This window comes from Phaseolus vulgaris, chromosome 3 (assembly GCF_051622355.1).
Source record: "Phaseolus vulgaris cultivar YP4 chromosome 3, ASM5162235v1, whole genome shotgun sequence".
Taxonomy (NCBI): Eukaryota; Viridiplantae; Streptophyta; class Magnoliopsida; order Fabales; family Fabaceae; genus Phaseolus; species Phaseolus vulgaris.
Window position 1 is genome coordinate 11,665,053 of NC_143500.1, and position 17,033 is coordinate 11,682,085.

Consider the following 17,033-nt stretch of genomic DNA (forward strand, 5'->3'; position numbering starts at 1 on the left):
TCCTAAATAAAGAACGTTTTAAAGTCATAACCAATATATGAAACAGTTACTGTGGATTCAAATTTGGCACATATAAAAGGCATCCATATGTATGTCAGTTATAAAAACCATCCGTAACAATGGCTGCTTATTTTCCTAAATAAAGAACGTTTTAAAGACATAAGCAATATATCAAACAGTTTCTGTGCATTCAAATTTGGCACATATAAAAGGCTTCCATAACAATGGATGCATATTTTCCTAAATAAACAACATTTTAAACACATAAGCAATATAACAAACACTTACTGTACAAAATAGGATAGCAAGACAGTTACCTTGGTGAGAGACTTTGGTGAGAGACGTTGTGAGAGAGAAGAAACGGTTACCTTATTCTCAAATATTGCCTCAGTGTAAAACTGCATATTTTGAATCATTTGAATTTTTGTATTGCAACCTAAAGTGACCCGTTCCATGACTGCACCTATATCGTGTAATCCATAGATTTTGGTTTAACCTAAACTGGACCCATTAACCACTGGCCCATTTAAGGTCAATCCAAATATTTTTCGTGCAACCTAAAATTGGCCCATTTCAGCATTGTCCCATTTTCGCTCAACCCAAGTTTTTTTCGTGCAAGCTAAAATGGCCCTTCACCACTGTCCTATTTTCGCTCAACCCAAATTTTTTTCGTGCAAGCTAACATTGGCCCATTTCAGCACTGTCCCATTTTCGCTCAACCCAAATTTTTTTCGTGCAAGCTAAAATTGGCCCATTTCAGCACTGTCCCATTTTCGCTCAACCCAAGTTATTTTCGTGCAAGCTAAAATGCCCCTTTCAGCACTGTCCTATTTTCGCTCAACCCATGTTATTTTCGTGCAAGCTAAAATGGCCCTTCACCACTGTCCTATTTTCGCTTAACCCAAATGTTTTTCGTGCAACCTAAAATTGGCCCATTTCAGCATTGTCCCATTTTCGCTCAACCCAAGTTTTTTTCGTGCAAGCTAAAATGGCCCTTCACCACTGTCCTATTTTCGCTCAACCCAAATTTTTTTCGTGCAAGCTAAAATTGGCCCATTTCAGCATTGTCCCATTTTCGCTCAACCAAAGTTTTTTTGGTTCAAGCTAAAATGGCCCTTCACCACTGTCCTATTTTCGCTCAACCCAAATTTTTTTCGTGCAAGCTAACATTGGCCCATTTCAGCACTGTCCCATTTTCGCTCAACCCAAATTTCTTTCGTGCAAGCTAAAATTGGCCTATTTCAGCACTGTCCCATTTTCGCTCAACCCAAGTTATTTTCGTGCAAGCTAAAATGCCCCTTTCAGCACTGTCCTATTTTCGCTCAACCCATGTTATTTTCGTGCAAGCCAAAGTTGGCCCTTCACCACAGTCCCATTTTCGCTCAACCCAAGTTATTTTCGTGCAACCTAAAATTGGCCCATTTCAGCACTGTCCTATTTTCGCCCAACCCAAGTTATTTTCGTGCAAACTAAAATGGGCCCGTTCAGCACTGACCCGTTTTCGCTCAATAATTTTTTTTGCAGTACAACAAATAGTGCAAGCATTGAGGGAAAATGTATGACTGCTAACACTACGCACATCATTGATCGATTCAAAATCAATTTTTAATACGGTCAAAACTCTTTTATACAAATATAGAACCAGTGATTGCATGTGGGTGCCTGAACATGTACCACAATTGTTCAAGATTACATAACAAAATTGTACATGTGTGATTAATAAACTTCATCCTTAATACATTGTTCACATCCATCAAAAATTGACTGAGTGCCTTGTTTTGCACCTGCAACTGAATAACAAACATGACTTCAAAACATCTTCATGTATAAAAAATTAACTGAATAACAAATTCGAATAAGTTATAGTAGAATTAACCGAATGACCTGACCTGCACTTTAGTGGTGTCAAATATTCAAATTACTATGTAATGATGTCAATAGCGAAACAAATCCAATAGAAGGACTGCTTGAGACCTGACAATGGATAGAATAACATTACTTGTTTGTACATATTATTCAGAGATATACATCATATGCAAGAGTTCAGTTCTTCAACAACATTCATATTTTGTACATACCCCCTGATTTGAATAGCGTATCTCATTCAGTGTATTTAGGTTCACTTCACTTTCAACCATGACCCTAGAACACATAACTTCTGAATTTGCAGCCTCGTCTGTGGCCTATAGCAAGTACAACTTAGTTCAATTTAAAAAATGTTGTGCATAGTTATAAGGATAACAATTGTTATAAGAAATGGAAATTAAGTTCAAGGTCAAATATGTTATGCATTTCACTAACCGTAGTGCGATCAATAGGAATTTGGCATGGCACAGAAGATTTTTTTTGTTTTCCGCCCTTTTCAGAGCATGATTTCTTTCGTGTTGAGCGTGGTCTTCCCTTTCGTTTGACAATGATGGGGCTACGCACTTCATTCACCGGGTTATTCAAACTTGTACGAATAGGTGACATTGGTGGTTCATTAACATCACGCACGCGTGGCTGACCAACATTTTTCTTTGTTGTCCAATTAGGGTGTGTTCGTTGAACATGTATGACGACAAAATCATCAAGATGCTTGTGCAAAAGTTCTGTTGTATCAGTTGTCCCACTAGCACTTTCAGCTATATCATAGAATTTCTTACACAACCCATCATATCGTTGAACTTGTGGATCTTTGTCCTTGCTCCCATATGAAGCTCTTATATATGTGTGCTTGCGGCGAACATTTTTACTCCACCTGGTCAAAATATACTTAGTCGGCACTTTTATCACTTTTTATTGTCCAAGAACAAGCAAACAATGTCGACACAAGATCCCCCTAAATTCAAATAATAAACATGTGCAACAAACATCAAGGTTTTCGCGGTCAAATAACACTACACAATTTGAGTGGTTTGTTCGGCCATCCCGGAATGACTCTTCCATAACATTGAATCGACAGGTATGTCCGTCAACAAAAAAATTATTAACAGCACAATTCATCTTCCCTCTAAATTCAGCTTGGACTTCATTGAATTTTGCATGGGTGTATTCTGCTTGAAACTGTCTTTCAATGGCTGATTGTGAGCTACAAGGAATAACTTTGTTGAGAGAAGCAAAGTCGGGTTCACACTCCAATTCTGCCTTATGTTGCAATGCATTATCATATTGGTGCACAAATTGTTGGAGACATGTCATGGAATTAATATACCCATCGAAAAATGCATTCATGCTCTCACTTCGTTGTGTTGTGGACATGCCTGCCCAGAAAAACCCTTTAAGGTAACAAGGAACCCACCGTGCCCGTTCTTCAAATAACGTGTTCAACCAATCATTGTTGCATAAGTCATACTCACTTATGAAATTCCCCCACGAGGACATAAAAACATCAACATTTGTCGACTCATACACTACACTTTTTAAAACACGTTTCATATCTTTATATTGCGTATATCCTTGAAGTTTTTCGGGTATTTTCTTCATTATGTGCCATAAGCACCACCTGTGTCGCGCATTGGGAAAGACAACTTCAACTGCATTTTTCATTGCCCTACATTGATCTGTGACAATGCCTTGGGGTGGTTTGTGTGACATACAACGAAGCCAACTTTGAAATAACCACACGAATGCTTCGGTGTCTTCTGAAGAAAGGAGTCCACACCCTAACAAAATTGACTGCCCGTGGTGATTAACACCGACAAATGGTGCAAATGGCATATCATACTTATTCGTCAAATATGTCGTATCAAAACATAAAACATCTCCAAAACTATCCCATGCTGCACGACTTCTTGCATCTGCCCAAAATACATGACGTATGCAATTATCATCATCTAAATCAATATCAAAGTAAAATTGGGGGTTAAGTTCCCTCATATGATAAAAATGGTTTAAGAGTGCTTTGCCGTCTCCTTCCTTCCCCAACGCTCTTCTACTTTTGGAAACATAGTTACGGACATCTCGTTCAACAAATTCCATATTCTCATACCCACTCGCTGCAGAAACAAAAGATCGAAAAGTCTTATTTATCCGAACTCCAGCGTCGTTATTTATATCAACCACTCTTTTTGCGTGTAAACTTATTCTTCTATTTCCTCTAAAAAACCTAGACTTGGTTGGGCTCATGTCGTGTGAATGTTCTTCGTGCACTGACATGATATACCACTTATTGTCTTTGATGCCAACAGTAATACGAGCTGGACATTCATGCTTCTGAGTTGGAAGGGTGTTAACTTCTGTGGGAATGGTTGACGTATATTTACCTGCTCTTGCACAAACCAACATGAAATATCTTAATTCTTTGTCTTTTCCTCTCTTTGAACTTCTTGTTCTAATTCCAAAACCTTTTCTGATGGCATATTCTCTATAGAAATTTTTAACAGCATCTGCATTGTCAAATGACATGCCAACGGTAGGAACTATTTCACTAACATCATTAACATCAAGACCTATGTTATCAATTTGTTGTGAAGGTTGACCATCTTCAAACAAGGAAATGTCATCAAGAGAAATATTATCCATGTCTATCCAAAGCTGCATTATATACAAATTTTATATCGTAAATTAACACATGTTATTTGTTAACAAATATGTCCAAATTTGTATCAAAACTAGGGTTATTTTTTTGACTTTGGAACTAAAATATGTAATAAGGTCCCACAATATTTGGTGCAAAAAAATTACACATTTAAGAGGTTTAAATATTGCATGTTTTGGCATAAAAAAATGAAGGTTCATGTATGAACTCCATCCAAAAAATGAAAACTTTAATTACAATGCCCTAACATTCTGTATAACTGTAATAGGAATGCATGTGTATTAAATATGTGCCCTAACCTGTGGGTCCTGCATTGGAGTACATGGAATGAAGGAGGTCAATGGAAACTGAATGTATTAATAGCTATGGGTGCCACCTTCAACAGCACTACTGCACAAAAATAAATTTTTCACGCTGCAAGAGGCCAAATGTTGTTGCTGGAAGATGACAATGGAAGCTGGTAGGTGTTATACACAATAAAGGCACCAAAATTGTGCTACTTGTGGGAAAAGAGTTCCATTATTGCAACTCAACTAACACTGGCCTGAAGTGACAATTGGGGCAGAATAATAAAGGGTTCTGCTGTCATAATTAATTAAAGTGGTTGAAATTAATGTTTTCATAAAAGGTACTTCAATTAAATGCTGTCAAAAAAACTGGTTCAAATTAATGCTATAAATATGTAAAAGGGTCCCGAGCAATTACATAATCGGTGGTGAAACCAACATTTTCCATGCTATAAATATGTATTGAACACTGCACCACCGTATGAATGGTTGTTGCTTAGACAAAGAAGAAACACTATTTCCTCATACTTTAGTTTTGCTGGGTTCAATATCACTTTCAATGGAGCAATGGGAAAACCTTGACATTGACACCAGTGACCTTGCAAGCTTCGTGCGTCGTTGTAACACCAACAAAAGTCTCATTCCAGGCCCAGCCGGTAATGTGCAAGCAGTTATCCTTAATCGCAACTCCAAAGAACCAGTCAACACTCAAGAATTTATAAACAATATAGCTGACGAAAATCATAGGCGTGATTTTGATTCCAACCCATGGAATTGGGCACAACATTTTCTTCACTTTCATGGTAATGTTTATGACAATCATTTTCAGTTTAACAGTTATTGGTGTGCAACAACTAATTTTGTATTTTTTTGTTTTAAGGACAAATTGATGGACATGATTGTGAGCAGATTTCTTCTTTGGCTAACATTAAGCAACATTCTGTTTTTCCCTTGCTTACTTGTGTTGTGAAAGAATGCCAACCAAATGGTTTAGGAGACATGTTAATAACTATTAAGGTAATATATGGCTTATGTACTGTTTCGATCCTTTCACTTTATGCAACACAAAAATGACTATTATACACATCTTTATTACAGGATCCAACTGGAACAGTTAGAGCAAGTGTACACGCAAAGGTGTTAAAAGATTCCGAATTTGGATCACAAATTGCAGTAGGATCAGTCTTGGTGCTAAAGAATGTATTTATCTTTCATAAAACTTTTCTTTCAAATAAGTCCATATCATATTTCATTAAACCATTGATGTTGTTATAGGTAGCCATATTTAGTCCAAATCAAAGAGCATTCTACCTTAATATAACCGTAAAAAACATTGTTAAGGTATGTGACTTTCATTATAACTATAGTACAAAGAAGTGTGTCTTTCGTTACAATATTCATGCGTATACGTTTTAAAATTTGACATATGTACACCATCTAATTCATGCCTATAGGTTTTCAAATTTGACATATGTCCACCATCTGAAGAGGAAGTTCGTTCTTGTCATGCAGTAATACGCAATCCACCGACTTTAGGTACACTTTCAAAAAAATTCTATACTTAAAAAACAATATCCTATATCCAATATTGTAATTCACATTTCAATATCCAAAATATATTCAGATGCAAAGCAATTGGAGTTATTGAATAAGAAGGAGGAAGATAGAATCCGACGTTCTAAGATGGTTTAAACTTCCACATCTTACAAGCATGCCTATATGCACAATGAAGACTATTATTGTATAATTTAGGATACAAAATTCTATTTATAATTTATAAGCACATGTTTGAACAATGCTTATTACATGTGTTAAGTGAATTGTTTGGTTACTTGTCCTTCTTAGCTTCTATGAACTTAGTTTATGTCTGTTCACACTGCTATACATTCAAATTTAAAAAATATCTTCAATTCAACAACATAAATGGAAGACAATTAAAATTAAAATAAAAACTTCAAAAAGTCCAACTAAATTACAGTTACTAAAATTACAATGCAGTTGCTAAATACATTTGTTAAATTCTCTAACAACATTACACCCAATGAAATAAACATGTATCATTCCTAACAACTACTTCGTAATAAAAATACTTAAGTCCTAAACACATCATATACGAACCCTGATTCAATTATGACTAACAAAAACATTTTTTCCCCTACCATACCTAGTCCATGGTGATTTCATCACAGCCGACTTCACACGTTTCCTTGCTCTATGCTTCACTCGGGTGAATATGTTACTTTTTTCTTCTCTCCCATCTTGGTCTTCGGGTACGTCTTGCTCTTGGGGTACGTCTTGTTCTTGGGGTACGTCTTGCTCTTCAACTACGTCTTGCTCTTCGGGTAAGCCTTGGTCATCGGGTACGCCTTGCTCTTCGGGTAACCCTTGCCCTTCAGGTATGCCTTCCTCATCGGGTTCATCTTTATCATCAACATAAGACGTCTGCAGATGTTCGTCATCATCTACAAAAGGACTATCACGCACACAAGATTTTGCACGTGCACTTAAAAAATCTTGTAACTCTTTCAACTCCTTCTCCAAATTGTTGATGACAACCTCTTGTTCCTTTGCTTGGCGAAGCATATCAACTACTTTGACCTTCATTTTACCATAATCCTTTTTTTTTGACATGTCAGATGTAAATCCACGTCGAACTACCTCAAATGCTTGAACAACAAATTCTTTTTCCAACTCTTCATTGGACGCAGATAAGTCCACAATAACCTGTTCAGGCAGACAACAAATACCAACATAAATGAAAAAAAAAATAAGTATTGTACATTAAATAAAAAATTTCAATGTATTGAACACACCACATTCTGTTGCAGTCCAGATGCAATTTCAATGTCACCCAGCCTAACAGCCATCCAATGTCTGATACGAGGATATCTATTTCCAATCCTAGGCATTTGTCGCTTGTAAGAGAACAAATGTTCAAGAGCCCATATCTACACAATTCATGTCAAATTAATATCAGTAACCAGAAAATGTATGGGAATCATTACACATACGAAGTAAACATTTTAAATTACCTGCATTAAGTACACACAACCACGAACATGGATATATGTAGCATTAGTTTTCCTCCTCATACACATTGAAGCTGAACACAAACTCTGTACCAAAAAGTCATAAACTAAACCTCCCCAATTAAACCTACCCAATTCACTCAGATCATCCACAACCCTAAACAACCCACCAGGAACTAAACCCATTCTACTTGGAAATAAAAACTCTGACATTCCTAACAAGATGTACAACCTGCAAAAGTCATTTATGGAACATTCGTTGCAACGTTTAACAATTTCATCATAAATCATTTTCACAGTCACATGACTACTTTTGAAAAGCTCTTACTCTTACAATTGTTTTCTATTTTTTCTAAGTCAAATTTGTCTCCCATAACTCTAAGACCTATACCTAAACAAACATCTAACAAACTAAATGAGACAACTCTAGAGCTGACTACAAAACCATGACTTCTCTCCACCCACCTGCTACATAACTCCCTTAAAAGGCAGCGACTCAATTTCAGCTTCCCATCCAACACAATTAGCCAACCAAAGGGGGTTGACTCAATAATAAACTTTTCTTCAGCACTTAAGGTTTTGTTTAAACTTCCCAAAAATTTAGGCCTGCAATAATGCCTAAACACCTGCATTTATAAAAACATGTACACTTTACTAAGAATGTCATGTCATCGTATGCCTAACAAAATTAAGCATATTCAAAATCAAACCTTATCATCCAGAAAAGATTTTGCATGACTACTTTCTTGAGTTGTCATTATATCCTACAAAACAAAAAAAATCCACAATGAATACGTTACTCAAAACCAAACAACAATGAAAGAACAACAATGTTTATAAAATCAAACAATTCACAGATACTATATTCTGTAAATGTGCTTATGCAATCAACTGACTTTGGGTCAACACAAAGAACATAAGAAGGGCAAAAACCTTACGTTATTCCCCTTCCCCACCCTAACTAATAACAGAACAAACCTCAGATTTTAAGAAAAAGTTACCCTGCCTCTGTCATACAACTATAATGTGGGTCACCAGATATTCCCTCTAGGGTCACCACATTCTGCAACTGTCTAAGTTGAGTGAATTTTGTGGTTAGTTGGCACTTTCCTACTCTCATGGGTTCTAAAGAAGCCCACCCTTCACCAACACGAACACTCACTTCTCATATCCAGGAAAAACTTTAACTAGGTCTGTGCACTAAGTGTAATGTGGGTCACCACATCTTCCCTATAGGGTCACCATTTCATGATATTCTTAGTTGAGTGAATTTTGTGCCCACTTCACAATGCTCTAAACTCATGGACTTTAAGACCTCAACTAAACAACTTTATCCCCAGCTCATGCCCCACTACAATCAAGACGAACACTCAATTCCCATTAGGGTCACCACATATTCCCTATAGGGTCACCATTTCATATATTCACTTAGTTGAATGAATTTTCTGCACAGTTCACACTGGTCTACACTCATGGCCTCTAAACACTTCAATTAAACACTTCATGCCCCACTACAACCAACATGAACACTCACTTCCCATTTTTACAAAAAGTTTCCCCACGTCATGGCCATCTGAACAAACATGAACACTGACTTCATATTTTCATAACAAGTTTCATTGGGTTTGTACAGGAAATGTAAAGTGGGTCACCACATATTCCCTGAAGGGTCACTACATACTGTCACTCTCTAACTGAGTGAATTTTGTGGTTAATTCACATTATCATACTCTCACAACCTCTAAATAACTCATTTAACCCACTTTCTCCCCACCTTCTGTCCCTCCCTAACCAACACGAACACAATTGACATTTCAAGAAAAAGTTCCTCTTTTAGGTTTGTGCAGGAAGTGTAATGTGGGTCACCACATACTGCAACTGGGGTCACGACATACTGCAACCCTCTAAGTTTACTGGATTTCTGCTCACTTCACACTGTCTTACACTCATGCCCTCTAAAGTTCTGATCTAACACACTTTCTCCCCACATCATGCTCATCCCAACAAACATGAACACTCAGTTCATATTTCCATAACAAGTTTCACTCGGTTTGTGCAGGAAGTGTAAACTGGGTCACCACATATTGTCTGAAGGGTCACCACATACTGTCACTCTCTAACTTGACTAAATTTTGTGGTTAATTCACAACGTCCTACTCTCACAACCTCTAAATAAATCATTTAACCCACTTTCTCCCCACCTTCTGTCCCTCCCTAACCAACACGAACACAATTGACATTTCAAGAAAAAGTTCCTCTTTTAGGTTTGTGCAGGAAGTGTAATGTGGGTCACCACATACTGCAACTGGGGTCACGACATACTGCAACCCTCTAAGTTTATTGGATTTCTGCTCACTTCACACTGTCTTACACTCATGCCCTCTAAAGTTCCGATCTAACACACTTTCTCCCCACATCATGCCCATCCCAACAAACATGAACACTCAGTTCATATTTCCATAACAAGTTTCACTGGGTTTGTGCAGGAAGTGTAAACTGGGTCACCACATATTCCCTCAAGGGTCACCACATACTGTCACTCTCTAACTTGACTAAATTTTGTGGTTAATTCACATCGTCCTTCTCTCACAACCTCTAAATAACTCATTTAACCCACTTTCTCCCCACCTCTTGTCCCTCTCTAACCAACACGAACACAATTGACATTTAAAAAAAAAACTTCCCCTGTTTGGACTGTGCATGAATTCTAATGTGGGTCACCACATACTCCTACTAGGGTCACCATATACTGTGAACATTGTGGTTACTTCACACTATCCTAGTTTGATGGCCTATAAAAACCTGATTTAACCCACTTTCTCCCCACCTCTGCCCCTCCCCAACCAACGTCAACAATAACACTAATACTCTCTTTTAACCTTTTTTATCCATGTCAACATTACAGGATTTCCTTAAAAATTTTTGTACCTCATGAACCTAACATTTCAAACAATCATTCTGCATTATTTATACACCAAGACACATATTCCCAACAACAATACTTTCCACAAAAAATGAAGTCATATTCCAGAAAAATGGGTCACGAATTTTGGACAACTCTAATTGAGTTGCTCCACGAATCCCTTTTCTTTGTGTATCCTAACATGGAACTATGAAATAAAATACTACAATAATAGTGAAATACAGACCCACAAAGTAAACCCAACATGAAATACGAATATCAAATTCAGCTTTGGCTCATACACAGGACAAATAACAGGAATGACCCAACAACAAAAAATCACACAACATCAAGGTTTCACTTAAATGAAAAAAATAAATGTATTACCTTTGAAAACAAGATGTCCAACACGACACCGCCACCCAACCACCGTCAAAGGAGGATGTCGAAGACGACACCACCGCCAAACCACCCTAAAAATAGATGCACCTACAACGACCACGAACGTCCTTGAACATAAAGGTTGCGTAGAACTTCGAAAAAATACCTTGCAGAGAGGACGATGTGGTGGACAAGACGATGTGGTGGACAAGACAATGTGCTGGAGAAGACGATGTGCTGGAGAAGACGAAGTGGTGGAGAAGACGAGTTCGTGGAGAAGAAACCTAAATTCAGCCCCTTTCTAAAAACCTAATTTCACATTCTACTAATTTCACATTCTACTACTAAACACTCAATTTCAGATTTTTCGTGAACCCCACAATCCAAATAAAATAATATTTTTTTGTGCCACGTTGGCAGTTGTATGGTGGAGCAACACATTTACGGTTGTCCAAAAATGGGACTCTTTTTCCTTTCATTACGAACTCTTCTTTCTGTATCGAAAGCACGGACACGCGGTTTTCATTTCCCACCACCCACTCTCGTATCTCAGACCCACGTGTTCAGCATCCCTCTCACCTCTCTCCATATAAACTCCATCTTAACTGCAACGCGATGGTTCTAATAAACGTAACAGAATTGATCGATGGCGGCATTGAGATGGACACCGGCTGTGACGCTGGCGGTGACGATGTTGGCGTGCGTGTTGTTTAGCGCTTCGCACGGGACAATGCTCGGGGCGAAGACGGAGATCACGGACGTGAAGAGGAACAAGGAGGTGCAGGATTTGGGGTCTTTCTCGGTGGAGGAGCACAATCGGATGCTGAGGCAGGCGCTGAAGGGGATGTCAGAGGAGACGAAGTTCGTGGAAGTGGTAGAGGCGCAGAAGCAGATGGTGTCTGGGACCAAGTACTATCTCAAGATATCGGCCACGCAGAGTGGGAATCCCGTAATGTTCGATTCCGTCGTGGTGGTCCAGCCTGGCCTTGCTTCCAAAGATCTTCTCTCCTTTGCTCCTTCCTCGCAGAAGAAAACCTAGCCTACCCTCCATTCATGGTATGCTTATTCTTCCATGCGAATAATCTTGTGAAATAAGAAATGGTGATACAAAATTACTCTGCAAATTTCATTTCCAATGTAGGAACAAATTAAACCCCTGAATCATGCTTTTGAGCTTCGCAGTTCCTCAATTTCTTAGGGTTAATAATATTAGCAGTTTTTTTGTTTTCATGCCTAATTTTTTAGTTTTTTTCAGTTCCTACCGTCAATTTCAACTCCACAAATTGTTAGAAGTAATGATGTTAGTTAGGGCTCTAAGTTAGCATCTAGGTTCAGTAATGATTAATGAATTAATATTAGAATAATGTGAAATTATGTGTAGATGAAAAAGTATGTAGATATTATAGTCTTTCTAAGTAATATATTTATCTTTATGACTTTATTATTTTTATTTTATGTGAATATGTTCTTTTCTTATTTTAGTATGATATCGTTACTGACAACATTTTTCTAACAGAAGTTGACAAAAAAAATAAAATTAGTATTACTTAAAAAAAACACATTTAATCTTTTTTTTTAATTTATCTTACGTAATGCATTAACATTTTGTGTCTATATTATTTTGAAATAGTAAAAATAAAAAAAATGCATTTAACTCTAGAAATTAAAATGCTTTTTTTCCTTTATTTTTCGTGGACATATTCTCTAATGACATTTTTTGTGCGTATATAAAGTAACTATTAAAAATGTAATTATCTCGAGAAATTAAAATGTCTCGGTGTTTAAGATTTTTGTTGGTAGAAATTAAAATGTCTCGGTGTTTAAAAATGTATTTTAGGATTGCATTAAAAAGTAAATTATTTTATTAATATATTATGAGTTATATAATCAATCCTCACTTTTATTTATATTCTAAAAGGTATACTTTAGAAAATATTAACGGCCTTTTTTATGAAAAAAATATATAATGTTTTATAATATTATTTTTTATTATAAATATGCGTGCCTTTTTTAATGAATGTTGACAATTTTTTAAAATAATTACAAATAAAAGAGAAATTTAACATATTTCTAACATTTTTTAAGTTAATAAACTGAATTAATTATTAATTTTATTATTACGTTTAAGTTAGTTAGAATTGTGTTATATATATTAAGGATATTAAGAACTACACGGAGTATTGCATTATAATATCTTAACTAATTTTTTGAAACAAGTCTAAAATATTATTTTAAGATGACAGTTTTTTAATATAATAAAGAAATCAGTTTTTTCGTAAAAAATTATAACATCTATGAAATCTGAACAATTGGAAATAATCATAAAATACACGTTTTCAAATTCATAAAATTAGATTAGTTTTTAAAGTTTTTACCTTTCTTTTCTTTCCGGCACGAAAATATTTTTAGACTTTGGTTTTCGGAGGTTCAAATTTTAAAAGCAATTTTAAATTTTTATTCCTGAGCGGAAAATAGGTGATCGAAATTTAGTCTTTAGTACACATATTAAAATTATTATTTAACATTGTAATATTTTTATTCATTTCCGATTTTTATCCTCGCACTCATAATATCAATCCTATTTTTGATAATCATTTCAAACATTCTTTACACCTACTATTAAACATCTTAAAACATTCCTTTCAATCTTTTTAACATCCACAACATTATTAAATTAACTACTTTTTATTTCTAATTGTTTACACCACCACACATATTTCTAAATTTTTTAAGTCACTATTTTTATTTTTTTAATGCACCAAGTCAAAAATTATCATTATTTTTTCAATTATTATTTCATTTTTATTTTCAATCAACTAATAAAAAAATAATTCTAAACAATATAAAAAAAACAATTTTTTCCCATTGCATAATTTTTTATCTTCTTCCCTCTTCATATCCATTAAAACAAATCTTGCCAATTTTAATTGAATATTTCAATACATTTTTTACTTCAAATAAATTGTGTTTTATGGTGTTTGAATTAGGGATGAGATGTCTAAGGATTTAAAAGAGTAAAAAAATGTTTGATAATTGTGAAAGAAGTTTTAATTCTTTTAAAATCTAAATTTACCATTTAAAAATATTTGAATCATTAAATTCAAATTTAAATTTAAATAATATTATTATTTTTATATTTATTTTTTATAATTAATATTATTACTATATAAATTTTATATAAATAACTATTTATATTTTTATATTATAATTGTATATTTTTTATTTTTATTGATATTATTGAATATTTTAAAAAAAAAATTAAAAAATACTATTGTAGATATTATTATTTAATAAATTTATTTAATTATTATTAATTTTTTAATTTATATTTATTATTATTAATATTTTCAAAATTTATTTTAATCTACATTATTTATAATTTTAGTACTATTTTATAAATTAATTTCAAAAAATTTTATATTTTATAATTTTAATATATTTATATTATTAAAATTAATAATTTCTTTTAATATTATTATATGTATATATATTTATATTATTATTAGTATGTTTAATAGTATATATTATATTTATCATGTTTAACTTATATGATGATTAATAATATTATGAAATTTAATTATCTATTATATTAAAAAATATAATTTAATGTATTCATAAAAAATACATTCACATATTAAATAAAAATATCATTACATATTATACTACATAATAAACATTACAATTAATAATAATTTTAATGTTAATTGTAGTAATAAAGTAGGACGTGACCATTCCTTGGCCCCATTTTGTTTCCTTTCTCTACTTTGTATTATTGATAAATGCTTTGTTGTGAAAGATATCATTTCCTAGACCAACAAAACTATTCATATTCTCAACCAACAAAACTATTCGCATTCTCACCTGTGTTGTTGTTGTTCCATTTCTTCATTCAATTTGGTGCTTCCGCTTCAATTTGGTGCTTCCCCTAACGTTGCTCTGCCACACTTTCATTCAACGAAAGTGATTGCCTCAAACTCATCACAATTTATTTCATTTTTTACTCTTTCAACGTCTACCTCTATCCCAGTCCATCTAAAATTATTATTTTAAAAAATTGACTGGTTCTTTGCTATTTATCTAATAATTTTGGATTTGTTGTGCTAAAAAAAATGAGGGTAAAGTTAAAAAAAAAAGTAAAGAAAGATGTTTACGTGCATAGTGTGTACCAAGCAAATCACGGATGATAAGGATGAAGAAGGAGGAGTATTTGAGAGTGACACGTCTAGAAAATAAGGTATAATTATTATTTTTTTCCCCACATTAGGATTAATAATATTAATATCATCCCTTCTATTAAATTTTTACTAACAATGTTAACTTTTGATTATGTGGCATACACACTTTCACTAGTATGCACAGTGGACTTTGCACTTAGGGACACTTGGGACACCATCTTCAGTGGTAACTCTTGAAGACGGAGAGAGACGAAGTTTCTTTTGTATAGAATCACATTTCTTATGGGAATCCTTGTTTTCTTTCAAAGTTTCGAGGTTTCTATCACTCCTTAGGTTTGTTCTAGGAATGGTGGTTGAAGTGTCGTCAAAATTGATCTTTCTGGGTTCCTAAGCCAGAGAATGTCGGCGGATTAAACGACAACAGATTGTGGTCGTCGGAGTCGGAGATGGAGATGGAGAGGGAGGGCGTCCGCAGTGCAGGGTTTGCCAACACGTCGCTGCAGAGGCCGTGGTTACCAAAGTAGGAAGAAGGATGAAGGTTTGGGAAGATGTCAGACGATGGAATTGGGTCGGTGAGGGAGTTGTGAGAGAGATCAACATGGATCAGTTGTTAAAGTTCGATGGAATGGTTCTAGTGAGGGAATTGTGAGAGAGATCAACGTCGGTGATGGAAGGGAAAGCAGAGATTTCCTAGGGAATTATTCCGGTAGTGAGTTTTGACTCAAGTTGAGTAAAATCAGCTTTTGGCAGTGTCCAATATCCCATGGAATCGTACCGTTGATGAAATTTCCCTGCAATTCGAGCTTATACAGTTGCTGACACCTAATGAAATCCAGAATTTGACTGGTGATGTTCGATGAAGCCGCGGAGAAGATCGCGAGATTAGTTGCATTCCAAATGGATGCAGGTAAGGAGGTTCCGAAGGGGTTTCCAAATATGTTGAAGTACTGCAAGTTACATAAGCTCTCCAGAACTTGATAGTGGAATTTGACATATCTATACAAATGTTCCATGTGCTTTACATGTGCATACTATTGACAGTGTGTATGCCACATCATCAAAAGTTAACGACATTAGTGAAAATTTAATAAAAGGAACCAAATTACATACTTTTTAAAAAACTTTGGGACCAAATTGATTTTTTTTATAAAAATACTACTGTAATAAATTGAATATTGACCCTAAATGTAGGGACAAAAAGGTAATTATAGCGAAAAATAATTGATGATATGCAAGATAGTTGTTTATTACTAAAAAAGTTCTCATAATAAATTAGATATCAAGTATATGTTAAACATAATTGATTATCAACTCAAAAGATCTTAAAAACGATTAACTTTTAACTATAATCAATTATCCATTCAAAAATCTCACTTAATCAATTATGTGGTTCTTAGAATCGGTTCTTTGTGCTTTTTATGCATGGTCACTGCCACTAACTTCTTTGTTTTCCTTGCATGTCCATTCCTACATCAAGATTCTCTACATAATGTGAATGGGCAAGAGAGTAAAATTACTTTTGTCACATTGATTTTCTCAACCATTCTACACACTTCAGCGAGACATTCGTTTGCAACATTTTGCACATTTCAGTGCCTTATTTTCCTTACACACAGATATCTAAAGATGAAACACACCTTCAAATTTCTCTTAAAAAACAAAGGTGAGAATTTGATGTGAGTTGATTTTAGATTGTTCCATTTTAGAGGTGACACTTTACTTTTGATTGAGATTTTTAAC

General features: G+C 34.7%; 3 protein-coding genes and 1 pseudogene across 3 annotated transcripts; 2 read left to right on the top strand and 2 right to left on the bottom strand.

The window, feature by feature from the left end:
- Positions 1-1,905: 1,905 nt before the first annotated feature.
- LOC137839073 (protein FAR1-RELATED SEQUENCE 4-like) lies at positions 1,906-4,503 on the bottom strand (annotated as a pseudogene).
- An 862-nt stretch (positions 4,504-5,365) lies between these two features.
- On the top strand, positions 5,366-6,498 carry LOC137839074 (uncharacterized). Its single transcript, XM_090300052.1, has 6 exons — positions 5,366-5,609; positions 5,687-5,823; positions 5,905-6,006; positions 6,082-6,147; positions 6,261-6,342; positions 6,431-6,498. Exons 1-6 carry the CDS (start codon positions 5,366-5,368, stop codon positions 6,496-6,498), a joined length of 699 nt encoding a protein of 232 aa, XP_090156178.1.
- Positions 6,499-6,848: 350 nt separating this feature from the next.
- On the bottom strand, positions 6,849-11,582 carry LOC137806588 (uncharacterized). The gene is made up of 5 exons (XM_068606790.2): positions 11,125-11,582; positions 8,546-8,599; positions 7,839-8,461; positions 7,620-7,754; positions 6,849-7,530 (listed from the first exon to the last, which is right to left on the bottom strand). The coding sequence occupies exons 3-5, from the start codon at positions 8,124-8,126 to the stop codon at positions 6,931-6,933; spliced, it is 1,023 nt and encodes a 340-aa protein (XP_068462891.2). The 5' UTR covers positions 8,127-8,461; positions 8,546-8,599; positions 11,125-11,582; the 3' UTR covers positions 6,849-6,930.
- Positions 11,583-11,628: 46 nt separating this feature from the next.
- LOC137839075 (cysteine proteinase inhibitor B) lies at positions 11,629-12,348 on the top strand. Its single transcript, XM_068648204.2, has one exon. It carries the CDS (start codon positions 11,765-11,767, stop codon positions 12,155-12,157), a length of 393 nt encoding a protein of 130 aa, XP_068504305.1. The 5' UTR covers positions 11,629-11,764; the 3' UTR covers positions 12,158-12,348.
- Positions 12,349-17,033: the final 4,685 nt, after the last annotated feature.